General features: G+C 35.2%; 1 protein-coding gene across 1 annotated transcript in view; it reads left to right on the forward strand.

Moving 5' to 3' along the window:
* The window catches only part of DGKD (diacylglycerol kinase delta), a 74,713-nt gene extending 48,079 nt beyond the window's left edge, over window positions 1-26,634 (forward strand). Inside the window, exons 12-30 of the mRNA XM_083364468.1 lie at window positions 421-505; window positions 1,439-1,533; window positions 1,621-1,720; window positions 1,814-2,087; window positions 4,491-4,652; window positions 6,998-7,126; window positions 8,198-8,294; window positions 9,083-9,193; window positions 9,348-9,444; window positions 10,455-10,562; window positions 10,964-11,077; window positions 11,401-11,535; window positions 15,062-15,213; window positions 15,318-15,429; window positions 15,515-15,607; window positions 17,240-17,359; window positions 18,140-18,254; window positions 20,071-20,201; window positions 21,513-26,634. Of these exons, the coding sequence (XP_083220594.1) occupies window positions 421-505; window positions 1,439-1,533; window positions 1,621-1,720; window positions 1,814-2,087; window positions 4,491-4,652; window positions 6,998-7,126; window positions 8,198-8,294; window positions 9,083-9,193; window positions 9,348-9,444; window positions 10,455-10,562; window positions 10,964-11,077; window positions 11,401-11,535; window positions 15,062-15,213; window positions 15,318-15,429; window positions 15,515-15,607; window positions 17,240-17,359; window positions 18,140-18,254; window positions 20,071-20,201; window positions 21,513-21,602 (2,320 nt within the window). The 3' untranslated portion in view covers window positions 21,603-26,634. The remainder of the gene's footprint in view (window positions 1-420; window positions 506-1,438; window positions 1,534-1,620; window positions 1,721-1,813; window positions 2,088-4,490; window positions 4,653-6,997; window positions 7,127-8,197; window positions 8,295-9,082; window positions 9,194-9,347; window positions 9,445-10,454; window positions 10,563-10,963; window positions 11,078-11,400; window positions 11,536-15,061; window positions 15,214-15,317; window positions 15,430-15,514; window positions 15,608-17,239; window positions 17,360-18,139; window positions 18,255-20,070; window positions 20,202-21,512) is intronic.
* The last annotated feature ends 545 nt before the right edge of the window (window positions 26,635-27,179 follow it).

Below are 27,179 nucleotides of genomic sequence, written 5' to 3' on the forward strand. Positions count from 1 at the left end.
AATTGAGAAGCATTGACTATTTTAGTACAGTATTTAAAATTTTCTGATTTCTGAACATTCAATACTTATGTAATTATATACTATGAACAGTAATTATGATTAACATCTCTTGTGTATTCAGAATTTCTTAAGCATAGGAATTCCCATGGGTAAACATTACTGTTATTTTTTGCTAGTAATTTAAGGCCATTTTACTGGATGTAGGGAAAATGAACTTGTGCTTACTCTGCATGAATATAATACATGTGTATAAATGTATGTTATGTATATGTAGGTATACATATATGTGCCTATGAATATTCATGCTTACTGATCCACTTGAATCAATAAAAGATCAAAATGAACTGTATCTCCTATTCATTTTTAATAGTATACAGGATCTGATTTGTAGTAATTGGTGTAATAAATCTTTTTTACTAGATGGAGCATTATGGTATATGAAACAAAACTCCCTCGTGAAACATCAGCTAGTACAGTTCTTGAAGATTTCAGTGAAAGTTCTGAGGTAGGTAATTATTAAACAGGAGACAGTGTAAAGAAAGACAAGCTGGAAAACTAGGGTAATAAATAAAATAAAGCAAATATTCATATGACATGAAAGAGCATTAAAATATATAAACTTTAGAGTGCTAAAGAGGTATATGGTGCTTTATGTAGCTAAAGGATTCACAGAGGTTCAAGCAAAACCATTTAACAGAGATTTGAAGTTTAAAGTAGAAGAAGGTAAAGTTAGATCTTTCAGTTTTCAGAATTCCAAAATTGTCAAATCATAATATAGTTACATACATCTAAAGTTTCACATGTTCCCCCTTCTTGTTTTACTGCAGTCATGTCCCTTGTATGAATATGCAATATCTTTTATTTTGATTATTTCAAAATATTTGTAACCTGTCCCCTTTTTCACTTTTCTATCAAGTTGTTGTCAAGCTACAAAGATTTATTGTTATTAGGACTGCCATATTGCTTCTAGCTTGCCTACAGTTGCGAGGGGGGAGGGAAGAGCTTGGGATCCACAGGTCTTCCCTATCAGTGTGAGAGCCAAAGTTGATGAAGAGATGTTAGGCCAGCCGAAGGTTTCTTCTCATAACAATTGCTGGAAGATTAATTGGACAATGTGACCTGAACTGTCAGAGAGGGAGGGAAAGTTTTACTACTTTAATTATCTGTTTCACGCCATATTGCCAGAGCCAGCTTTCCTTTTATCTACCGATATGCTATGCCTAATAAAGTTTACAGTGGAGATCACTATGTCTCCGATGTTTTACTTTGTAGGGTTTTTCAGCCAGGATTTGACAGTTGTGCTAACTTGTGTAATGTTCCCCATGGAATAAATTGAAATCCTGACTCCGTCTTTATTGAGCATGTACAAATTAGTTCTAATTTTGTGCTTTGCATTATTGGCAGAAATGGTACAATTTTCTATGTCTGCTTTCACAAGGTACAACAGATACTTTTCTATGAAGATTCTGTGGCTGCTCATTTATCCAAAATTTTGACATCTGACCAACACTCAGTAGTCATCTCATCAGCCAAGTAAGTACTAAGAAGGAAGCTGACCTAACAGAAGCTAGAGGTTGTGAATGAGAACAGATTACTGCATATTTCTTCTGCCTTCTTTAGGGTGCTTTGTGAAACCGTGAAAGATTTTGTAGCTCGAGTAGGGAAAGCATATGAAAGAGCACCAGAAAGTTCAGAGGAGTCAGAAGTCATGGCCAGAAAGGTATTTGGAAAAAGACATTTCCGTTTCTGTCTCTCATACGCACATAGACCCATACTATACAATCACTGTACACATTTTTCTTTCTACTTGTAGTGCTCTGTTTTGAAAGAGAAGCTGGACTCACTTTTGAAGACACTGAATGAAGAATCTCAGGCTTCATCATCTTTGCCAAACCCACCTCCCACCATTGCGGAAGAAACAGAAGATGGTGATGGTTCTGGCATGGCTTGTGATACTTCTACTGAGCTGTCAGCAGGGTCATCCTGTATTGCTCGTGCTCAGATATTTAGACCACGTGAACAGCTAATGTTGAGAGCCAACAGTTTGAAAAAAGCCATTCGTCAAATTATTGAGCATGCAGAAAAAGGTAATCCAGCCACTGCCTGAAAGAAATACCTCTATTATCTTTCTATATATTATCTTTCTATAGACTTGGGATTTAAGTGCTGTATTCTTAAAATAGAAGTGCTGTGTTCTTAAAATTATATTATTCTAAAGCGCCTAATTAAATTCAAAGAAAATTTAGACTATCCATCTAATGTCACAATGTCCAGTTTAGACCAAAGCATCATGTCTTCATGTTTACCAACTCTGGAAGACCTTCAGAAGTTCTAATAAAGCAATGCTCATTTGCTTTTAGTAGGTCTTGTTTCACATTTGCCAAGTAAGCACACTCCAGTGTCTTCAGACAATAATTTATAAAATGTGTGTAATTTACTGAAAATGGTGGCACTTTTTTGTCAGAAGATTCAGCATGGTTGTATTAAGGATTTTTCAAGGCAGATTCCAATATATAATGATACAGTACATAAATATTTTTTTAAAAAAAATCATAATACCAATAAGATCAATACCTAATAAGAGAAAACAATAACATTAAAATTATGCAAATGGAAGTAATAGTAAATAGATGCACTTTTTGTATCCATTTTAAGTTTTCCTGCATAATCAAATGCTACAAATAATTAATTGCTAATATTGAAATTCTTAGTAATGTGGCATTTGGACCTGGTGATTTATTAATTTTTAATTCCAAATTAAATAAATAATAGTATAACTATGCATTATATTACTAGTCATAAGCCATTCTTGCATAGTGTTTTTTTCTATAAAAAGAAGGCTTAAAAAAGAGAACCATTTCCTCCTAAAATATCTTTCTTTTGGATTCCCAAAGTGCTGTGTAGAGTTTCAAAAGGATGCTTCAATTTATGATGCTTTAGTTAAAAGGATCTTTCTGATATTCTACTTCAGTCCAGATACTTAAAGAACTTCTGTATTTGTGCTGGGTATGTATAGAAGCCCATTTCCAGTGTTCATTTTTTTAAACCACTTTCCTTTCTCCCTTCTATTAGATGTATGCCAGAAGTTTCCCTCACTTGTTTGCATTTCCAAAATAATTTTGTAAACTGCTCTTAAGTGTCCTCTTGTGGCTAGATGTTCTATCACATGATTGTTTAGAACAACTTTAGCAATGGGGCCGTACACTATCAGTGTACGGTACAGAAAGTTATATTCCAGATTGAAATAATATATTCAATCTCTGGAAGATACATTTATTTATTCTTGAAAGCAAACACCCTTTTATATTTTTATAAAATACATACGTTTATATTTTTTCCCCTCTCATCACTAAAAGGCTACTTCTGGTGCCACAGCTATATATTCTATTATCTCCTCCCTTTCCTGAGGGAACACTGACTACCTTTCCAACTGATGTATATTCTTGAATAAAATGGGGATGAAATCTTTCACCATTACCTATAGTTGTTGCTGCTGGTAATATGTCCCACTCAGAAGAATAACTTTACACTGCACTACATATTTACCAGCAGTATTTCTCATTTAAATTTGAACCAACTTAGCTTTTTACCTACCTTCTTTCTTTGGTCTGCTATTAACCCCTTAGAAAGAAACCTTCATTCCTTAAATGTCCATGTGCAGCATTTGGTCTTGATATCATTCGTTCAGTTGCAGCAACTTTTTCTTTGTTGCTTAGACTTGAACTATGGACCACCAGTTTCACTTCAGAGGTTAGCAAATAGAATAATAGAAGTTGTTGCATATAAAATAATACAGCTGTCACCTGAAGGACTCCAGCCATAGTCTGTTCAACATTTTTTTTAAAAAAAAATCTCTACCATCTTTTGCTGCAAACTCTAGATCCAACCCAGACAATGACATAGACCCAGTCTTCCACTTTTTTAAAGCATTTTTCTCTCAACATTAGAACTCAGATTGAACATGACTTTTACAACTACTCTCCATTAAAATGTAGTATATGAATTACTGAGAGTTAAACTTGTTTTTCAGTTATAGCATAGATCACAGAAAAGAACAATTTGCTTAAGTTTAATTGTGGTACAACTAGTCATTTGTGCATTCATCCATTCTTTTTCTTCTGTGCCCTATTACTCATAGCAGCCTAGGATAATTTTAAAGGAAACTGATGGTAAAAGTTGGAATGCACACTGCAAATTGCATTTTTTGCCTAAAAATGTTTCTCAACAGTAGAAAATTTTGAATATATTTTCTTTGTAGGGACATAATCCATTATATAATAACCAAAAAATAATAAGCAACCTGATCTTTATTTTAGGGAGTCCTTTTAAAAGGAAATGATAAAAGCAAGATAGCCAGTGATTTGAGCATTCTCCCATCCGCTAAAGCTAACTTGAGTTTCTACCTTGATGAAAATACTATTTTGCTTGGCTAGTTTCCTGAGTACAGCATGAGCAAAGATACCTGATTCTGTTTCTGTTTTACTTTGTAGCTGTTGATGAACAGAATGCTCAAACCCAAGAACAGGCAAGCTTTCTTCTGGATTTTTCCACCCCTGAAGAAGGGAAGGATCTAAGGAATGAGAACAAAATCAATTTACAGTCTTCACACATTGGCAACTATGGATTTCCAAAAGGGAGAAGCCACCGGAAAGGTAAACCTCTTATGTGGAGCAGGTTATTTATCTCCAGTTTCCTTATAAGCACCTTTCCAGAGCCTACTTGACATATTTTATAAAAGATTTATTTTTTTCAAGTGCTGTGTGCTTTCAGTTGGGTAGTCAGAGGAGTGATTATATACCACAAGCTTAATGGATGTTTTTGGTTTGGTTTGTAATAAAGATTGTAATAGAACAAAAGAGCTACGTAGAAGGGAACTCTTCTAAAAAAAAAGGCTGTAGGAATGGAGCTTAGATCTTCAGGATCTGAACTCTATTTCTGCAATTTGCCGGAGGAGTTCTTCCCTCAGGTGGTAGATAGCCCTTTCAGAGCTAAAATTCTCTCCCAGCAGGAAGTCCTTTCTTTCTTAAAGAGCTGCTTGCCAGGAGAGAATCTCAACTCTGCGGCAAGAGCAGCAGCTTGCAACCTTCCCTGTTGACTTCCTCTTTAACTTTCCAGCAGAAAATATTGCAGGTGGTGATCATGATCACAGGACACTTGGCTGGTCATAAGTGTGAACAGGTTGCCAAGCAGTCAGATTGCTGACTGTGGTATGCTGCAACATTTTTCAATGGCCAGAGGTATTTTACAAGCCATGAAACACCCATTCTATGGCCCTCATAATTTCAGACTGTTGTTAAATGAATGGTCGTAAGTTAAGGGGTATCTGTACTTCAGTATATCTAATGTTAAAGCATTTTGCTCTGTTCTATATTCAATTTAAGTGTTCCCTCTCCTTTAGTTGCAATCTTTAATTCTTTCTGGTTAGCTCTAGTGTTCAACCTTCGTAGTACCATCTTAAGAGCTGTAGTGGCGCAGTGGTTAGAATGCAATATTGCAGGCTAATTCTGCTGATTGCCGACTGCCAGCCGTTCAGCAGTTCGATTCTGACCAGCTCAAAGTTGACTCAGCCTTCCATCCTTCTGAGGTCGGTAAAATGAGGACCCAGATTGTTGGGGGCAATATGCTGACTCTGTAAACTGATTAGAGAAGGCTATAAAGCACTGTGAAGTGGTATATAAGTCATTGTGGGTTTTTTTAAGAATTCAAAATGACATGGGAAGCATTCTTATCATTGATTTCAAAATCTTATTTCAAACCCTTTTGGGTTTGTTTGTAACTTTCCAAAATCAAACTTTTAATTACCTTTTGCTGTTTACTCAAAAAGAAAAGAATTTCTGGTGAGGATTCACAGTGAACTAGATGTATTTCAAGGAGCTGGGACAGCTTTGCAAAAGAGATAGATATAGGCATATGGCAAATCTATCATAGATTGCCCACAGGTTCTCCGGACAGCTGCATTTTGTCAGTTGAGCAGCTAGAAGTTAAGAGATTTCAACCAAGCTCACAGTCTTAATGTAGCTTATATGGAGATAAAGTTTACCAAGCCGCATTTCTTAATTACTTTTGGAAATTGCTTTTCAACTGCTATTAGGAACCTCCGCAATGGCAGGTTTTAGAGCACTGGTTAAGTCTCCTTCAATCCTTAGCAATAGAAGTTTTAAATACAGGTTTCAAAAACAAATGTTATTTTGAAATGGGAAGTATGAAGACTTCTTTCTACATTTCTCTTTGCAAGCACATCGAGGCATACATCTGCATGTAACTTGGAATGTCAAATAGGGCTGGGAAAGCATCCCTTCGGGTCCTTCAGATCTGGGGCCAACCAGGAGAAAATACACAGAAGTTGATGGGCATCTCTCTGAGGCAGACATTTGGTCTCCCCCATGGCCAAGTAGGATTAAAAATCCCTGCTTCCCTCTCCCTACCTTCCAGCACTCATATGGGACTAAGGATTCCCCCCTTCTGTAATATGCTTTATTGGAATCCCTTCTACTTCCCTCACCAATCCCATCCCACTGCACCACACTGCCCAAGTCTGCAAAACAAGACAGTGAAAAAACCTGCACGCTCCTCTCTCCCTTGCCCTTCTCCCCCTTTCATGTGCAGCCCTTCTTCTCTTGCTCCTCAAAAACAAAAGGATTTCACCAAACAATTTCTGTAGGAAATGTCTCCTCTGCCGACTCCCCAGTAGAGTAGAGTGATTGGACATGAAGGGATTAGAAAATAGTATAGTGAACAGGAACACAGTGGGAAATACATCAGCTGTTTGCCAAGCAAGCTGCCGGCACCAACACATTGCTTCTGAGGTTGTAAAACAAGAAGAGATGGAGTCAAGAATGAATGTGTGGTGAATATAGAAGTGGTTTGATCATACCAAAAAAATGAGGGTCAAATATCAGGACAAATAGATGAAAATAATATAATATTATTATTGTGTATTGTAATTGTAGTATCACTAGTATGCTGTAGTTTCTATGGTCTTTTTTATGTTTTTCAGTAATCAAGTCTCCTTGTGAAAGACTAATAAGTAAAGGAAATATAGCAGTAGGAAGCTCTGCCTCTCTTCCTCCACAGGCAGGAAACCGGGACAGCTTGCCAATGTTGAACGCAAAGATCATCTATCCCAGTGAGTTCAATAGCACTCTTCCCATTTAATTGAAATAGGATTGCATCACTATATAAATGAACGTTTTTCCATTATATTTCACATTGTTTCAGATAGTCAGTGGTGATCACACAAAATCAAATAACCTTAATCATTAGAAGAGAATAAAGTAGAGTAGAGTAGAATAGAATAGAATAGAACAGAACTTTGGAGGTCTTCTAGTCCAGCCCCCTGCTCAAGCAGGACAACCTATACCATCTCAGACAAGTGACTGTCCAGTCTCTTCTTAAAAATCTCCAGTGATGGAGCGCCCATGATTTCTGGAGGCAAGCTGTTCCACTGTCAGGAAGTTTCTCCTTAATTCTAGGTTGCTTCTCTGTTTGATCAGTTTCTAACCATTGTTTCTCATCCTGCCCTCTTGTGGTCTGGTGAACAAAGTGACCCCCTTTTTCTTTGTGGCAGGCCGTCAAATACTGGAATACTGCTATCATGTCTCCTTTATTTCTTCTTTTCTTTAGTTTAGCCAGACCCAAGTCCTGCAGCCATTCTTCATGTTTTAGTCTCCAGGCCTTTGATCATCTTAGTTGCTCTTCTCTGAATTTTTTTCCAAAACTCTAGGCCCAGAAAATGTATCAGCCATTATAGTTGTTTTGCACACGTTAAAAATCATCCTTGTTAAATACAGGCACAATTAACACCATATTGTGCTGTTTTAAATTAGAACAATGTTTTAAAACAGTGAAAGAAACTTTGCTTCCAAAGATATGTGGAAATCATTTACAGCTTTCTGCTGGATGATACAGGGAAAACATAGGAACAAGTGTTGGAATCTCTTTTGTGCGTGCTGAAAATGTGCTTGAATCTCTTTCTGCGTAGGACTAGTACTAAACTTGGTTTTTTTTTAATAAAATCAAGTTCTGTTTCTCCTTTACCTTTCAACAATAGTAGAAACGTGAGATGATGTTTCATGCTTATTAGATATAATATTGCCTGTTGATTTTGAGGGTAAAATTAATTTGTAAATCTGCTTTGTTCTGCCACACTTCTTAACTTGCATAGTCATTTCTTGTAACTTCTGCTTTATTTTGGCAGATCTCCGTGCTGGGACATCCGGTTCTCTACCAGGAGGTTCTGTCATCAGTCGGCTGTTGATCAATGCAGATCCATTTAACCCTGAGCCAGAAAATCTGTGAGTGTTTAGTTAGCAATAAAGAAAATAGATTCTCTCATTACTCACTATATAAGTTAAAATGAGCGTGTTACATATTTAATATTTGTTACTAGCTGGAGTACAAAAAAGGCTGAAAATATATTTTAATTATGTACATAGCCATTACAACATAGAGCTTGAGCTCAGAAAAAGAATAAGAAAGAGTAAGCAAAAGAAATTAGAAGCAGGAGTTAAAGCTAGAGCAGACGTGTCAAACACAAGGCCCAGGGCCCGGAGGTTTCATGTGGCCCGCGAAGCCATCCTGGAAACAGTGAAGGAATGGCCGCCACTGTCTTGGCCCTGGCCCAGATACTCTCCTTCTGCCAGAGACCCTCAGATCTGTCCCACTCCTGCACAGGCTCCCATAGGCACCCTTGATGCGAATGATGTAGAGCTGGCCACGCCCACCCAGTAGGCCATACGCACTCTAGCCACGCCCAGCCAGTAGGACACGCCCACCCTGGCCATACCCACCCGGCCCCCTGAGGGCAACCGCAATGCTGATGCAGCCCTCAATGAAATTGAGTTTGACACCCCTGAGCTAGAGGATGTAGCCTACACCAGCACTGTTCACTATATTTCTCTTTATTGTTCAATTGTTGGCTAACCATGTTTCTGATATCTCCAAGAACAAATATATTGAGAGAGAGAAAAGAGAGAGAGAGAAATAAATAAATAAGGTGTTGCAAATGGATAGAAAACAGAGAGGATGCTAAATTATTCCATCACATGAAAACAATTTGTTTATGATATAATTCATCTTGCAGTGATTGTTACATAGAGAAATGTGTCATGAATAATTATTTTGGAATTGGCTTGGATGCAAAGATTTCTTTGGATTTCAACAACAAGCGTGATGAACATCCAGAGAAATGCAGGTATTGCAATCTATTTTAGATAGTTTTAAACTTTTCATCTATTAACTGCAAATATAAATCTACGCTTCCTTTAATACTTACTGTTGTATAATTATTGGTGTCATTTTTAGTGATAATTTTGATATATTTAATTTTACTTCTGTTTTCTTATCAGAAGTCGTACAAAAAATATGATGTGGTATGGAGTTCTTGGGACAAAGGAGCTGCTACACAGAACTTACAAAAACTTAGAACAGAAGGTTTTGTTAGAGGTAATATATTTAAAATAGCCCTAGCCAGTTTGAACTATTATTTGAAGTGAACAGATGAACCTTTTGATTTTGTGCTATGGTTCATGATTTTCATGCTATAAGACATCTTTTAAGCATACTTGAGTGCCCAAAAATTGCAAATAATTTTCTGTTAATTATTAGGATTTTGCAAAGCATGCCTGCGTGAATGGAGTGCCTTTCTGGAAACTTCCATGTTCTTTACAAAGCTCAGCATAATTGTTTTAGAGGCCTTCCTGGGCTGCATGGACAACACTTCCACTGAGGCCGTTGGTTAAACAGAGTAGCTGTGCGTGCACAGATACTGAGAAAGACCCCAAAACAGCCAGCCTGAAACTTCTTGAGGGCTCAGCTACCTCAATGTTTTGAGGAAATGCATTTTGACACTTTGTGAAGTGCTCTTTGAATATTCTGCACCACCTAACTTTGCTCTATTTCACTGATGCTTATTGATACAAATGCGGAATTGTTGAATTTGCTGAGTATTACAAATCATTCGTATATTTTAATGGAAAATTATATTAAATGAAATCACCCAGTTAAAATTGATGGACCCATTCACATTATAAAAAAATATACTGGATCTTTAATTCATTTTCATGTATCCATAGTACAAGTTATTTAGAAATGACTTTAGATTTTTAAGGAAGATTGCAATGAATTCCTCTACATTATTTTATTTTGATAAAAAGATGAGGAAAGAGGTAAATTTCAGGTTCTTATTTAAGCAAATACTAATGTCTACACAGGAATCAGCTCGTTGGTGAGAAACATGAAGATATTTCTTTAAAAATTCTAATTATAGTTATTTTCCTTTCATCAGTAGAAGAGAGCTTTGCAGTAATAGTATAGAAATGAATTTTGGGAAAATTAATTTCCCAGATTAATTTTGAGCAATTGTCTACACTCTCTAGCATTTAAAGGTGGTTTACCAATCAAATATATGAATCTGTGTTTGAAACATTATATAAAATTGGCTTTATATCATATAGTGTGATGGGCGTCCAATCCCTTTGCCCAGTCTTCAAGGAATTGCTGTTCTCAACATCCCCAGCTATGCAGGAGGCACAAACTTCTGGGGAGGAACTAAAGAAGATGATGTAAGTATTTCTCATCTTTTTTTTACATTTTTTGAAAGAAAATACTGAAACAAAGCACTTTTCCACTCAAGTTTCCATCTTTTCATAATTTCTTGAGCTAACAAGAATATTTTTGACCTTTTTATGGTTTAATTTGTTTTTTACTAGTAGTAAAATGAAGTCACCAGTGGTGACATGAAAAATAAAATCTGTTTCTTTTGCATTTGTCATTTTATATTTTACTTTAAGAATGAAGAATATTATATTAGTATCTTGTTCCATTTTCTGTAGAATTATAATGCATGTATGCTCTTTAAAGTACATGTTTGTATATTGCTTGCTTGTTTGTCATGATTAGGAGCAAAAGGAATCCGTTATACTTGAAGCAACTCTAATTTGTTTAATTCTCTGTGTTACTGTAGACATTTACAGCTCCTTCTTTTGATGATAAGATCCTAGAAGTGGTTGCAGTGTTTGGAAGTATGCAGATGGCTGTCTCTCGTGTAATTAATCTTCAACATCATCGGATAGCCCAGGTGTTTACTAGGCTTATTTTTATCCATAAGATGATTTCCTTTGAGAGGACTGAATTGAGTATTATATAAAAGTTAAACCTGACAGTTCTATGTTAAAGGTTAAAGGGTTAGCAAAGATAGTAATCAACAAAGTTCAACATAGGTTAGTTTCTAAATAATGCTCTATTTTAGCTAGATATTAGAAATTCATACTGTTACTATGAGCAGTAATACCATCTTTTATTTATATTGGACATATGAAATATATCTGGGATAGCATAAAACAGACATTGTTTTGTAAGTTGCTTTTAGGATGCAATTAACACTAGATATTCTGTTTTTAGTGCCGAACTGTGAAGATTGCAATTCTGGGAGATGAGGGAGTCCCTGTGCAAGTTGATGGAGAGGCTTGGATTCAACCCCCGGGATATATTTGGATTGTTCATAAAAACAGGGCACAAACATTAACCAGAGACAGGGTAAGAGAATCCACCTAACAAGAATACGTGTTAGACATCCCACTTCACTTTGTGAATTTCCTTATCCACACATATATTTCTGTAACTTAGGGACTATGATTCAAGCATTTGATGAAGTGGGCTTTTTTTCCACACAAAAGCTCATATAATAATAGTCATTCAGATGTCCTATCACTCTTATTTTTTCAGCAAAATAAAACTAACTCCATCTCAATTTCCAAACATGCCCAAAGATTTGGATGTAATTTTTATTATATAAATTTTATAAGGAAAAATTGTGTATGTGTGTGTATATATATACACACACATACACACACACAAACAAACAAACAAACAAATATATTTTCATACAAAATTAAAAAGGAAAAAGAGAAGAGATGGATTAAACAACTGGAAGATGCTGAGGGGACTTTACAACACTGGAATGAAGAAAAGAAAAAAATAGCTTGGGAATATTATGAGAATTTATATAAGCAACAAACAGTTTCAGATGATAGGATAAAACAATTCTTGGAAAAAACAGAAATACCTGGAGAAATTTAAAAAGCTGCTAGAAGGGAAAATAACATTGATGGAATTAACAGAAGCAATTAAAAAACAAAAGAATGGCAAAACACCAGGACCCGATGGGCTACCAGCAGAACTATATAGAACATTGCAGGAACCGTTAGGCAGTGTAATGCTGGAACTCTATAATTAACTTCTCTCTGAAGCTAAGATACCAGATTCGTGGTCGGAAGCACTCATTACCCTGATACCAAAGGAAGAAACGGAAATACAGAAAATAAAGAACTATAGACCGATTTCCTTGCTAAATGTGGACTACAAAATATTTGTATCAATCATGGCCGAAAGACTTAAAAAGTTCTTAAACCAATTTATTCATTTGGATCAAAGTGGGTTTCTGCCGAAAAGACAGATTAGAGACAATATGCGAATTATATTAAACACATTAGAATACTATGAAACACATCCCGAAAAACAGATGGCATTGATGCTTTTGGATGCGCAGAAAGCATTCGATAACGTGAATTGGCAATTCATGATAAGACAACTACAGATTATGGATTTTGGGGAGAAATTTACAAATGTAATTAAAGCAATTTACAATAAGCAAGTAGCCAAAGTAATGATTAATGGAGATATGACTGAAAAGATTAATATTATGAAGGGAACAAGGCAGGGATGTCCTCTATCTCCATTATTGTTTGTATTGACACTAGAGATGCTAAATAGAAGTATAAGAATAAGGATATAAAAGGTATGAAAGTTAAGAGGGAAGAATATAAGCTACAAGCTTTCGCAGATGATCTAGTGTTTATCGTGGAGGAGCCACTAGAGACAGGGCCTGTACTAATAGAACAAATAGAAAAATATGGTGAGTTAGCAGGTTTGAAGGTTAATAAAGATAAAACAAAAATGTTAATGAAAAATATGACTGAAAAACAAAAAAATAGAATTGATGTGAAAGTTAGATATACAGATTGTAAAGAAGGTAAAATATCTGGGGATTCACCTGAAAGCAAGATGTATAACAATTAAAGTAGATAACTATTACAAATTGAAAAGACAAATCAAAGTAGATTTAGATAAATGGGAAAAGGTACAATTATCATTAATGGGTAGGATTGCAATAATCAAAATGAATATACTACCACGATTGTTGTTTTTGTTTTCAACAATACCAATAAGATTGGAAAAGAAATATTTTGAGGGGCTAAATAAAATAATTTTGAAATATATTTGGCAGGGGGAAAAAGCAAGGATTAATTTAAAAATACCTAATTGGGAATTATATTATCAGGCTGCAGCATTATCATGGATGAGAGAATGGATCTTACTTAGGAATTCTAGATTATTGACATTAGAGGGACATGACTTACAGTTGGGATGGCATGCTTTCATACGGTATGGGAAAAATAGAATACACAGCTATTTCCAGAGACATCATATTAGGAATTCTTTATTGATTGGGAGAAAATAAAGAAAAAACATACTTGAAGATTCCAGATTGGCTTTCAACTATGGAAGCGTTAATGCACCCCAACATGTTTAACATGGGAAACATTATAAGATATAAAGACCTACTAACAGACACGGAAGAGCTGAAAACCAAACAACAATTAGAGGAACAAGGAATAAAGATGAATTGGTACATGAGAACGCAAATACAATCTAGATATGAAAAAGATACTAAAATAGATGGTTTTAATTTGGGGAGAACAGAGTTAGATGAAATACTTACGGGAACTGAAGAAAAATGGATTAAAAAATGTATAGCTACTTATTATATAGGGAATTAGAGGAGGAGCGAGTTAATGAGTCAATGATAAAATGGTCAAGAAATTTTGGATATACGATTGAATTAGATAGATGACAGCAATTGTGGGAAAGAAACTATAAATTGACAGTGGCAACAACGTATAAAGAAAATATGTACAAGATGTTCTACAGATGGCATATGTCTCCAGAAAGACTAGCTAAAACGTTTAAGGACAGATCTATGAAATGTTGGAAATGCCATCAAATACCCGGCTCTTTCTATCATATGTGGTGGACATGTGTAGAAGCTAAAACCTATTGGAATATAATCAAATCATGGATAGAAAAGATGATACAACAACGTATAGAATTAAGACCAGAAATATTCGGGTATTTTACTAGAGAAATATAGCAAAGAGAACACATATTTGATTATTCATATAACCACTGCAGCTAGGATTGTGTTTGCACAAAACTGGAAGGCACTGAAAGCTCCTCCAGAAAAAGAGGTGATCAGGAAAATAATGGAATGTGCGGAAATGAATAGATTAATAATGATAATTAAAGATAAGACAGAGTCAGAGTATTATGAAATCTGGGGAAAATTTTATGAGTGGGTGAAAAAGAGAATATGCCTAAAAGATGGCTAATACTAATTTAGATGAAAGAAAAAGGAGGAGATAAGGAGGGAGACCCAGGCGACACTGTATTGCATAACCGGAGGTAGTATAAAAATTTATAGAAGAGAAGGCCAGTTTTATAGAAATTTTGATGTAATAGAAAATTAATGTTATCATACCTAATATAGATATTGAAAATCTAAGGAGAGGAGCTGCTCGGACATTACCCCTGAATTGTATCGGAAGAGGAATGGGAGGGAAGAAAGGAGAGGAGAGAGGGAAGAGAGTAGAGGAGGGGGAAGGAAGTAGGAAGGTTGGAGGGAAAGAGGAGGAGAAGTGGGGAGAAACGGGTGGGGAGTGGTGAGGGAAATAGGAGAGGAGAGGAAGAAGAGGGAAGTAGGAAAGAGAGGAGAAAGGGAGAAAGAAAGTAGAGAAGAGGGAAGAGAGAGAAGGAAGGTGGATACAGTGAAAGGGGAAATGGGCGAGCAGCATCCAAACTTACGAGTATGTATTTACGTATCGCGGTATATGTGTTGACTTGTTTGTGGAAGAAATGGAAAAATAAAAATGAATAATAATAAAAAACCAAATATATTTTCTTCTAAAAAGCAAATGGCCTCTTCTCCCTTTCCTCTCCCCCTTAGGCATTTGAGAATACGCTAAAGTCTTGGGAAGACAAACAAAAGTGTGAGCTGCCCAGACCTCCCTCTTTCACACTGCATCCTGAGATTATATCTGAGGAAGAATCAACTCATATCAATCAGTTTTGCAGAGCAGCCGGAGCTCTGATTCACAGGTGAGGCTCTTTCCCGTCACCAGTAGAGAAGATAGCACCAGAATAAGACATCCTAGAAAGGTGGTGGTTCTACATTTCACCTATTCTCTTACGTTTTCCTACAGCATTCGAGAAATTGCCCAGGCATACCAGGATATGGAACAAGAACTTGCTCATGCTGTTAATGCTAGCTCCAAATCTATGGACAAAGTGTATGCAAAATCCAAGTCTACAGAGGTACATTTCCAGTGCATTTTGACTGTCCTATATTGCACTATTGGATTTGCAGCTTCGAGTCCTTACACATACAATCTTTCTACAGGGCCTGAATTGCAACCTTGTAGTAGAAATGGTAAATAATGTTAAAGCCTTGCACAATGAAACAGAACTTCTTCTGGCTGGAAAAATGGCCCTGGTAAGAAATAAATAGCATGAAATATTTCTCTTTGGTTGTGTTATTTATTTTATTTGTCCTCACTAAGAATATTTTGCTTCATTATTGAAGTACGCTACTAGCCTATAACACAGGACAACACTTATCTCCCTCTTTGTAAATACTAGGTTTGTTATTCTGATGTTGGCTGTGCATTCTTCATAAAGTTAATGGTTAAAAGATGTGTGAATGAGTACCTGTCTGATCTGTCCTTGGATCCAGCTCCCTTGCTCTTCTCCTTGCTTCCATTATAAATTCTGTATTCCGCAAAAAACCACTTGACATTATAAAGTCCATTTTGGCCTCTTTCACTGCAATGTTTGCACTTGCGACATAATTCCAGGAATTGTTCACAACTGAAAGTCGAGCACAAACCCTGCCAACAGACTGGAAGGAAGCAATGTGACAATAATGTGACAGTATTTCTAGCATGAGATCATCCACCACTTTGTAAACATAGGATCTGTTTATAATTGGACAGATGCCTTATAAAGGTGGTTGAGCAAGGCTGCAACATAATATATAGCTCTTCAATTGGTGCTTGCACAGGGAACTATTCTTTACACTTCTTCACACGTTAGCTTTTAGAGGTTTTAATTTCTAAACAAAATGTTACTAAATTGATCTCATGCTATTCAAGCATGTTAAGTGAATTCAGAAAAGGAAACTTGGCTGTAGAGAATGACCATTTAATATTAATTTTCACAAGATCCATTATAAATGCTGCATTAGCAGAAACCTTTTCTAAAATCAGATTTAAATAATTAAACAATGTAAGGTCTAACTTGTTATAAAGCTCATAATGCTGGCCTCTTGAATTTAATGAATTTATTAATTAGTAGATGCAAAACTGATGCAAAGCAAAGAGCAAAAGGGATTGCTGTATTCTTGGACAATAACTCTATTAAGATTTTTATTTATTTATTTATTCGGTTTATATACCACCCTATTCCCAAAGGACTCAGGGCGGTTTACAAGGCAAAATTTAAAAACAATCCAATATAAAATTAAAATAAATTAAATTACCGTAAGTCTAGCCACAAAAATTAAATCACAATTTAAAAACATTAAACCCCTCAGTCCAGACCAGATATCTCAAAGAGCCAGGTTTTTAGGTCCCGGCGACATGAACGAAGGTCGGGGGCAGTCCGGAGTTCCGTTGGCAGTTGATTCCATTTTCACATCAAGGTACAATTGCCTGAAGTAGGATTTGTGCAGAGTAGTTATTTGTCCATAGATTAAAAGTTTAAGAAACAAAAGATAATGTATGTAGTATGGAATTGCTGTGGAGAAAGCAAGGATAGTTTATACGGATAGGAAGGTGTGAAGTGTTGCATTGAATGGTTGGGGTAAGCTGGATTTGGTATATTTTTCTTTTCTCACAAAAAAAACTTTATTATGGGCAAAGACCAGCTTTTCTTTTATTAGACCTTTGATTTTTTCCATGCTGTTTCTATATCATGTTGTCTGAACATTAGAGTAGAATATTTAAACAATAAAACAGAATAAAGTGTGATATGAATGTACCTTATGGTAGTTCTATTACAGGTTAGACAAGTCTCTGTTTAGATTACAGCTCTTAACTGTGTCTTCATATTTTCATTTCTGATGTAGCAGTTGGATCCTCCCCAGAAGGAACAGCTCCAAGCTGCACTGACAGATATGGACTTTCACATAAGGAAACTAGCAGATATCCCATGGCTGTGGCAACTCGTGGAGCCCAGTGATGAAGAGGTAATTTGTTAGAGGGAGTATCTAGATCCGTGCCTGTTGGAAGGTGGTGTTCTTGGAGTGGTTTTTTTTTAATCCCATTTATATCTCGCCCTTCTCGGAAGACTCAGGGCGGCTTACAATCTAAGAAGCACAAATCAATGTGCTTAGCAATAGCCTTCATTCTATATATATGCCTGCTTATTAGGGCTTTCGCCCCCCCCCCACAAGCGGCATTTTTACAAAGTCAGCTTATTGCCCCCAACAATCTGGGTCCTCATTTTACCTACCTCGGAAGGATGGAAGGCTGAGTCAACCTTGAGCCTGGTGGGACTCGAACCTGCACTAATTGCAGGCAGCTGGTGTTACTTAAGGAGGCATTAGCCCACTGCTCCACCAAGGTTTTAGAGCCCCAGTGGGGGAACAGCACAATGGAGGTGGTTGATCAAGTAACAACAGATCCCACCTCTCCCCATTCCACCTCCACCGTCACCACATGTCCATAGATTTTAATCTTTATTTAAGTTTTAATGTAGATATATTGTTTATCACTGTAAGCCTCCCAGAATTACTTTATGGTAAAATGGGTGGCCAATAAATTTTATGAATGAATGAAAAGGAAGGAAAGATTACTTTCCTAGGTCAAATACCCCTGCAATATGCTAAATTAAATTAAGATTAATTAAATAATTATACTGGTGAATTTTATCAGAAGAGTCTGATAAAATGAATGAACATTGGGGGAGGGGGATCCTATATAAATTGAAAGTCTACAAAAAATATTGTGGTTTCTCTTTTCTATAGAACCAAATGCTGGATTATTCTAAACGCAGCCGAAGTGGCAAATTTCGTCTGGTGAAATTTAAAAAGGATAAAAACAACAAGAATAAGGAGACAAGCAGTAGCTTGGGATTGCCGGGTACCATCTGCATTTCCACTTTGCCTTTTTTCACATCCCTATATATCCAAATGTGCCCATAGATGTCATTTCTGCAAGAAACAATGTCTCCCTTCCGATTCCCTTAATATTCCCTATCTATTTTTCCTTTATATTAAAACAGGCATTTTACTTTCCTGGAGCAGATTACTGTATTTGTAGATGTATCATACTACTAGACTGAATATTCTAAAATACAGAAACTAAGAACACACTGCAAATAGAACTTAGGACTTTGAAATATTGTACATTTTTGGATGGCCAGAGAAGTTTATTGGAAATTTTGAAATTTTAAAAACTGAAGTGATTGTTGAACCCAAGCCTGCATAACTCCAAACCTCCCCTGCTAATGTTCCCAGATTTGGTTATTGATTTTCTCTCATTGATTCTCTCCCAGACTTTAATCAAGTCTCATATCTTGTCTTGGGATTCTGCATCTTCATTGGTGCATCCTGAGGTTTAATCTTCATTGTTGGTATGATATTTAAAAATAAACCTTTTCAAATCAAAGTTGAAATGGAATCAGGGCAATCTTTTCCCAATTTTGTATTAGTTGATTTGTTTGCTTATATCTCTCAGTGTTCTATGGAGCTAATGAGATCATTTATCTTCCCACTATTTTACTAACATTTCAGCATTCTCTCTTTTGCCTTTAGCTTTTTAGATTCTCTTATCCTCTCTCTTATTTAGAGGCTAGTAGAAAGGTTGGATAGCTGGGTATTTTTGTGCAGACATTTTTTTCTCCCTAAACAAAATAGTGCCCATATAGATATGTTGATTTGCTTGGTAGATGCAAAGGATTTCTTGGTACAGATGCATGCAATAAGACTTTGTTCACAATGTCTATTTCCTTGATATAAGGAACTAGAAAGACCATGAGTTCTTAAGTTTCCTCTATTAATGAACCATTATATTAAAGAAAAATTACTGATTAGATTTAAATCTTTATTAAACTGTGATACAAGTGTCTAAATCCAAGATGAGTTATGACTAAGCCTTTTACCAAGATTCACAATCTTTTATTTCTTGGTTAATAACAAATCTAAATGAATTGTAGAAATCTAATAATTTCTTCTTTAATCCAACTTCAGACACATGATTATTATAATGCATGTATTTGAACATGGATTTCCCTGTCAAAAGCTATCTAAGGATGAGTCTCAGAGATTAAACTCTTCAAGAACTGATTACCAAAATGTCCTATGGAAAAAGTCATCTTCAAAACAATTTGTGGATAACAAGATCTGGAACATAGGCTTGTCGAATTTTCATATAGCAAAGGAAGTTCAGACTGAATTTTGTGTCAGGATTAACCAAATATGTTTGGGCTAAAAATTTAGAACACACATTTTAAAAGGTGGAATTTTACATCATATCAATGTTGGTCTGTTTTGATGACAAAAGTAAATGAATAAACAAATCTCCTACATTTTACATCATTTTTTCCTGAATAAATTTTATTAATATAGGTAGGCCCTATATTGCAAACATCCAAACTTATTAGGGTTTGCTTTTGAGTAAAAAGATGTGGCCCTAATCTGAAAGTGCAAGCTATTGGCAATTCCTTGATCTCAGAAAAAATATTGTCTAATTATCTAGCCTCCATTTAAGTTAGTGTGTCTAACTTTTTAGCTTTTCCTTATTTTGGAATCAGTGAACTATTCTTTCTAAGATATGTTAGTACAGTTTTGTCTTTCACTTTTGTGCTACTTTGGTCTTTGCTGCTGATCATCTTTTTCATTACCTTTCCTTCTGGGCTTTGGGGTACTCAACATCCCTGCTTTTCCATCTCTGACAGTTCACCTCTGGGGAACAGAGGAGGTTGCAGCCTGGCTTGAACATCTCAGTCTTTGTGAGTATAAAGATATCTTCATCCGGCATGACATCCGGGGCTCTGAGCTCCTGCATCTGGAACGGAGAGATCTCAAGGTACTTCCATAAAGAACTCATCAAAATAGCCATTTGCATTTGCCTCTGCTGACTGTGCTTGGAGCTGGTCTGCATACTCTCCGTTCTAGGCGGCTTTAGACAGAATAATTTATTCATTTTTAGGTTAGAAAAAGAGAGACTTGGTGAAATACCCACACCAAATCTAAGGTTATAGAGTATACCTGAAATTCAACATTACTGTATCTCCTAGAATCAACTGCTTGAAATATAGCATTCCTGTATAATTCCTTGATGAAATATATGTTTTATTAAGTCATAGCCATAGTTTAATTATTGCTATGAGGAAATGTATGCTATTCTAGTTGGAATATAGTTTTAGGTTAGTACAAGAAAATGAATTTTGGTTCCATGCAGAATTCAGCCCCACTGATAATAGGATTCAGGCAACTGCCAATATGACTGTCACACCAGTTCTGGATAGATTCACAGCTGTGTGGACAATGAATACCATTATAAAATTCTCTTGTAGACGTATGCTTCTTATTACTATCAAGCAGTGGCAGCAAAGCTACAAATATAACAGGAAACTAAAACTAGATCCAAATATGAGAATGGTTGGAAGAAAGGGAAAGTAATAGAAGGGGGAGTAGCCATAAACCCCCAAGAGATGGAAATAAATCTATTGGCAGGTTATCTTATGAACAGCAATTCAACTCAGGTAACAAGAAATCTGGGAAGAAGCGGATCAAATCATTCAAATAAACTACCTTAATAAACTCATATAAATGAGGATTGGTAGTTTATTTTGTAATTTCCAAGGTTATATATTTATCCCTGGATTAGCATTAAAAATACTTTATTGAGTCTGTGTAGTTCTTCTTTGACTTTGACTATCTGTGTAGGGCTTGACACTAACTAAACATAATCTGCTAAGATTTATCTAACATTGGGAAGATACGATTCCTTTGAAAATAGAATATGAACATAGAAGTATCTGGGGTTACTTTATAAAAAGTGTGGCTTTTATTTGTGTTGAAATTACATGTTTTCTTGGCTCATTTATATGTAATAATTTTTTGTGTGTGTCACTTGGTCAATTTTTGAATTAAGTTTTTTTTATTGCTAGTCATTCCTGTGCAGTTTGCCTGACTGATAATCTGTGCCTCTGAATAATGTCTACTTCAAGCATATTCTGTACTATATCTTGTTTTCTCCAGCATTATGGCTTTATCATTTGGGTTTTGAGATGCTTCTGCTTCATTCTCATTTTTGAGAAGATTCAACTAATATGTATTCTACAGTTGGCTAATTTTTCATAACCTAAGTTTATCCTTGTCATTTTTTTTTCAGGATCTAGGAGTGACCAAAGTGGGTCACATGAAGAGAATATTACATGGGATCAAGGAATTGAGCAAGAATATTCCTGTGACCGAGGCTTAACCACTGTTTTGGGAGCCTGTTTCTGCCATTTCTCCTGATCTCTGCACAATTGAAAGCTGTCAGGGCACATATTTCTCTTGTCCCTGTGGAACAGCCGAATAGTATCAGTGTTCAGAGCTCACATCCAGCTTTTTATGGTGCTACTGTTCTGATATGGCATAGAGTGCAATCTACTCTACAAGTCACACTTTGCTAGACTAGGTGTTGCTTGGCTTCCTCAATCTCAGTGTCCTTTATTCAAACTTGGATATTCTTGATGCAAAGCATCTTCCTTGATTCCTGTCAATCAAGATTGGTAAACCAGCCTGTGGATCCACAACTTTGAGGGAGAGTTAAGTCACCAAAGTCAATGCTAAGGACTTTATATTTTAAGAATTGTGACAGGCATTAAGAGTAATGAAAACACCTGTTTTTCAAGCATGCACAATGATAAAATTAGACATTGAGAATGAAAAAAGGGCATTTGTAAATCTACTATTTAGGAAACTTTAAAAAAATTAATTCACCAATTATACAGTTAATATATAGCCTTTGTAATAATTGCCATAAGACTTAAATTAGGAAGAGACACTTTTATCATGCATTTTCCTGACATGCTTTTTTTGTGCCAGAAATGCATATAACTACTTGTCTAAATCTGCCTTGTTCTTTTCTGGTTCTACTGTGTAATATTCATGGATGCTAATATTTTTGTTTAAAGCATCAGTTCCTGGAGAAACATGGGAAGGACCCAGAAATGCTCCAAGATAGCCGAATATGCTGATCCTTAACAATACTGTTGTTCAATGCATATACACCGGAAAATTAATTCTCCAGGGTTTTTTTAAACAAATTCTTGCTATGATTCTAATGAAAACATGTCACCATCAAATAGAAAACAGCGCTTTATCGTTGATGATAAACATGGCAATTTCTTCCATTTCCCATTGAACACCTCAGGGAGTAAAATCAATATATAATTTTAGGGGAAAAATGCAGTAAAAAGGGATGGATTTCTAAACTTTAACCCTAGAAAAATTATAGCGCTTGCTATGTGTTTCTCTTAAAGATCATGTGAAATCAGGAATGCTTGACTAAATTGTTCTTATCTTGAACAGCCTAACTTTCTCTTTTGACTTAACCAGGCATTTTATTTTCCTTTTTATTCTATGCCGGTTGGGAGTCATCACTCTTCCAAGATCTGCATTTGCAGAGTTCTGTCATAATTTGAGTTCTCATAATAAATTAGCTTTTAAACTTGTATTATACCATCACATCCCAAGGTATTAATTAGTAAGGATAATTTTCTATCTTGGATTCTTTTTTGTTGACTTATTTACTTAAATTCCTTTCTACATAATGGAAGTCCTGAATTTCAAATTTTATGAACCCTATAACTGCATCAGATTGACAGTATGTGTTGTTAATCTGTCTTATGTGGTATTTGGGGTATCTAGTATTGTTTATTTGAAGCTGGTTATTTTTTTCCTAAGGAAGAAAAGAAGTGTTAAAAAGTGCCATGATATACCAGAGCTTTCAATCTGACAGTTTAAGGTTTCTAGCTTTATTGTATTTTTTGTTTTATAAAAAAGCATAAGGTGTTCTGTTTCGAGGGCAAAAATACACGGTTGGATTGCTCAGGCTAATATTTCTTGGCACTTCATTAAAACATGACTCATAAAACTTGAATTGGTCCATTAAATTTCAGAGAACATGGGGAAATATAAGGAAAAGAATTTACCCTAGCAAGTGCGTGTGTCAGAAGTCAGAAATTGTATTTTTAATATCATACTGTGAAATGTGAAAAAACATTAACAATTCAGGTGTAAATAAAATCCCTGAATTTACCACCAACAAATTTTATTGATTAATCATCTAACCATATCAAAAACTTATAAAACCAGTACAGAAGGAACAGGTATAATAAATTGTTACCTCTGCAACACCCAATCTGTTCTAGATAGTCTGTTATCTTTAAAATGGCTTTGGATATAAAAATTGCAGTATTGATAATAATATGCAGGTTTCTGCTCTGCAAGAATAAGACCATTTTTTCTGTGTGAGCCAGGTTTTTTTTAGTTTTTAAATAAAGATCTAAGTGAATGGCCCTTTTTGCAGAATATAGTTTGCAACCAAACTCCTGTACTCATCAAAGTTGTTCCAGGAAACCATACTATTTAATAGTGAAATTTTAAGGACATAGCACAGACTTCAGATGAAAGAATTGTCCCTGTCCCTAGTTATACTTATCAAAGGGATTCCATTGGCAGGAACAGTTAACTGGATAAAATCTATTCGTGTTGCTTTAATCTGTTTATATTTTTTGCTCCTGAAAGACCGCTTTTGAATTCATTGCAGGTATTTGTCAACTACAGCAATGTGCAGTACACTTCCATGCTTGGTTATTTAAGAAATAAATCCTCGTTGCGTGCATAGGATTCCCACCAAAGTGTTTATTGGGTTTAAGCTGAGTGAAATTATTCACATTTAAGTTAAGTGAAATTATTCACAGTGGTTTCTCACGAAGTAAAATCCCACTGATTTTACTTCTCCAATAGGAACTAAAATGCACACATTGCTGGTTGTCCCTTGAAAACCTCTAATACCTGTATTATTTTGAAACTGAGTATTATTTAAAAGTGAATATAGTATGAATGGTAAATTAAAGACTGTTTACACAAAACTTGTATCTTAACAGATATTTGTGTTGTAAAAAACAAGTTTTTATAAGTCATTTGATGTGTGTATTGTTAACCGTGAAAACTGTTCTACAGGGGAATTATAACTATTGCAGTGATCAGACAAAAGCATAGGGAAACATTTAAGTCCTGTACAGTCTTGGGAAGAAGGTATTTGTGCCTTAAGAATATAAACATGCTATTTATTATTTAATTTATACTGTCGTTACCGTGAAAGCATCTCTTGTTTGTACATATTTTGCAGCTGATTGTTGTAAATATAATGTTCTTGTATATAAAGACAGTCTCTTTCTGATCTTGCTGTAAATAATTGATTTGTTGCTATAGTAATTAGAAAAATAGTGTTTAATATGCCTTATTAGTAGGGATAGAAATACAAATGTATTAAGTAAAACTGACCTTAAAATTATGAAGGATCTTGGCAGTATAACTATGCTTGAATGGCATCTGTAATGCCTACCAATTTATGGGCAAAGGCAGAACCTGGGGGGGGGGGGAGAGAGAGAGAGAAACTGCCTGAAACCATAGTTGTAGTCCTTAATATGTTGTACTTAATGGTATGCATTTCATTAGATGTGTATCTATTTTTCATCTAAGAAATTAAGTAATATTTATCCTTAAAATACCACACAAAGTAGATTAGCTTAAACATGGTAAATGTAATTTTATAATTTGCTTTATTATTGAGATGAAGAACACAAAGTATTTTAAAAATACAACAGCAAAGTAAAACAAACACAAAAGTGTAAGTTTGGTTTTAAAAAGAATAATAAAGATCCATAATAACTGTAAACCCATTCAAGGAGTAGTTTATTAGGAGAAAAATTTTATAATTTTTATAAATTATAATCGTATTAATTGTTCATAGGCAGATTATAGTGACTTTCACTGTTAAAGTGGGAATTTTTAATTCAGATGACTGACATGATTTTTTGCCTGACAATTGCAGTTGCAGGTTTTCATTTATTTTCCTAGATAATTTTCTGTACTTTTTTTTCCTGTAGAGAAAATTGTCTTTTACTCTTCTTTTTTAGACATCTTAAATTAGAAGAGGAACAAATATTTCAAAAAATCCCGAACTGGGCACTTTAATATCACATTTTGGATTACAGCCTCCAGGCATCCTAGCAACCACAATTTGTTTAGAAACACAAAGGTGCCTTAATGAATGGTCTCCACTTTAAAATCTGAGAGAGAGAAAAAGAAGCTGGACTTACAGTACTGCATTCCTAACTTTAATCCTTATAATACAGTACAGTACATGAGTATATCACAGGTTATTTTTTTAACACGTGTCTGATAAAATGTGTTTTTTCTCCTCTCTTGTGGTTAAAAAGGAATAAGATACATTGTTGATAACATTAAGACTTGTGTGGTGTTCCTCTCCAAATACTTGCATGGAGATTCACATTCACCTACTCGGTACTGAGGGCTTTTTTTATAATTGTTGTTTTAGTTCTGCTATGGACTGAATCATACATTATGTAATTTATTCATTTTAGTGGTATGGTACAAAATCTAAAAATAATGCACAAGTTTATGGGTGCTATTGGCACGCTAAGGCCATAATTTAACAAACTGGCTTACCATGTTGGATTCAGGTAATTTCAGCCAAAACCAAGCCATTTGGTCTATCGTGGAAAATAAGCTAATAAAGAAGCTCCTATTCTTGCAAACAGTGATGCCATTTCTTAGCTCATGGTGAGAAAGTAGTCACATAATTAAACTTGGTTGTCTAAATGTTACAAGACACCCATCACTATCATTTTAACTAGAACAATTACATTCTAGAAAGAGGAAATAGGCCAAAGTACTGAGGTTATGATTATTAGGAATTGTTTAATTGATTCCAGTTCATATTCTTGAACTTCCTGAGAGACTTAATGGGACATGACTCCTCAGGCCCAGTGTATCTAATAATGTCATCTGCTTTCAGGATTCTGATATTTTCACCTGAATAAGCCAATGTGCTGCACTTTAATGCCCATTTTGGTTTGTCCTTTTATTGCATAGTGGCTGACACAAATTGCTCATTGGTAAAGGATCAGTAATATAATCTAGCAAGATCCTGGTACCTCACATAACTAAGGCTTCCATCATAGCCAGTAAAGATAGCCTAAGGCATGGGTTGTAGATTCTTGATTTTGGAAGGAAAGCCTGTTGATTTTCTCTCAATGAATTGTATCAAATATTGTCCTTATTTCTTGTTTAAACAAAGGATATTTCTGGGAAAGCATGGCGATTATGTGCATCTCATAAGCAGTGAAAAGTTTCTGAAGTTGCAGGCTTACTCAGTGTTTCAATTTCATCGGAAGGCTATACCATACTGGCCAATACAGATATAATACATATATATATATATATATATATATATATATATATATATATATATATATATATATATATATATATATATATATATATATATATATGTATGTATTCAGGGAATTTATAGCATTGTTTACATGTAGTGTAGTGTACTGGATTCCTGTTCCAACTGATTGCTAGAATAGTTTTATGCAAAATCTGTGTTTGCACCTTCATTTACTTCTAGCTTATGCTGAATAAAGGTAGACTAACATACTCTCCTTGGCTTCTTGTCATAAAATCATAATACAAATAATTTTAAGGATGTGTAGAACAAAATCTAACCAAATGAGCTATTAAAGCAGAATCACCACTGTCAAGTGCCTTTTTGCCTCAGCATTTATGGTAAGTTTTATTCACAGAAATATTTTGTTACTAAAGATTTTGATTTGCTGACTTGATGGCACATAATAAGTAGACAAGACATGGATATTCTCCATGATGGTTTGTATCTAACCTGGTCCTTGAGGTCTTCCAATGGTATATCCATTGCCACTGCATTAAACATTACAGACGACAAAGACACCTGCAA

This window comes from Vipera ursinii (assembly GCF_947247035.1).
Source record: "Vipera ursinii genome assembly, chromosome: 5".
NCBI lineage: Eukaryota > Metazoa > Chordata > Lepidosauria > Squamata > Viperidae > Vipera > Vipera ursinii.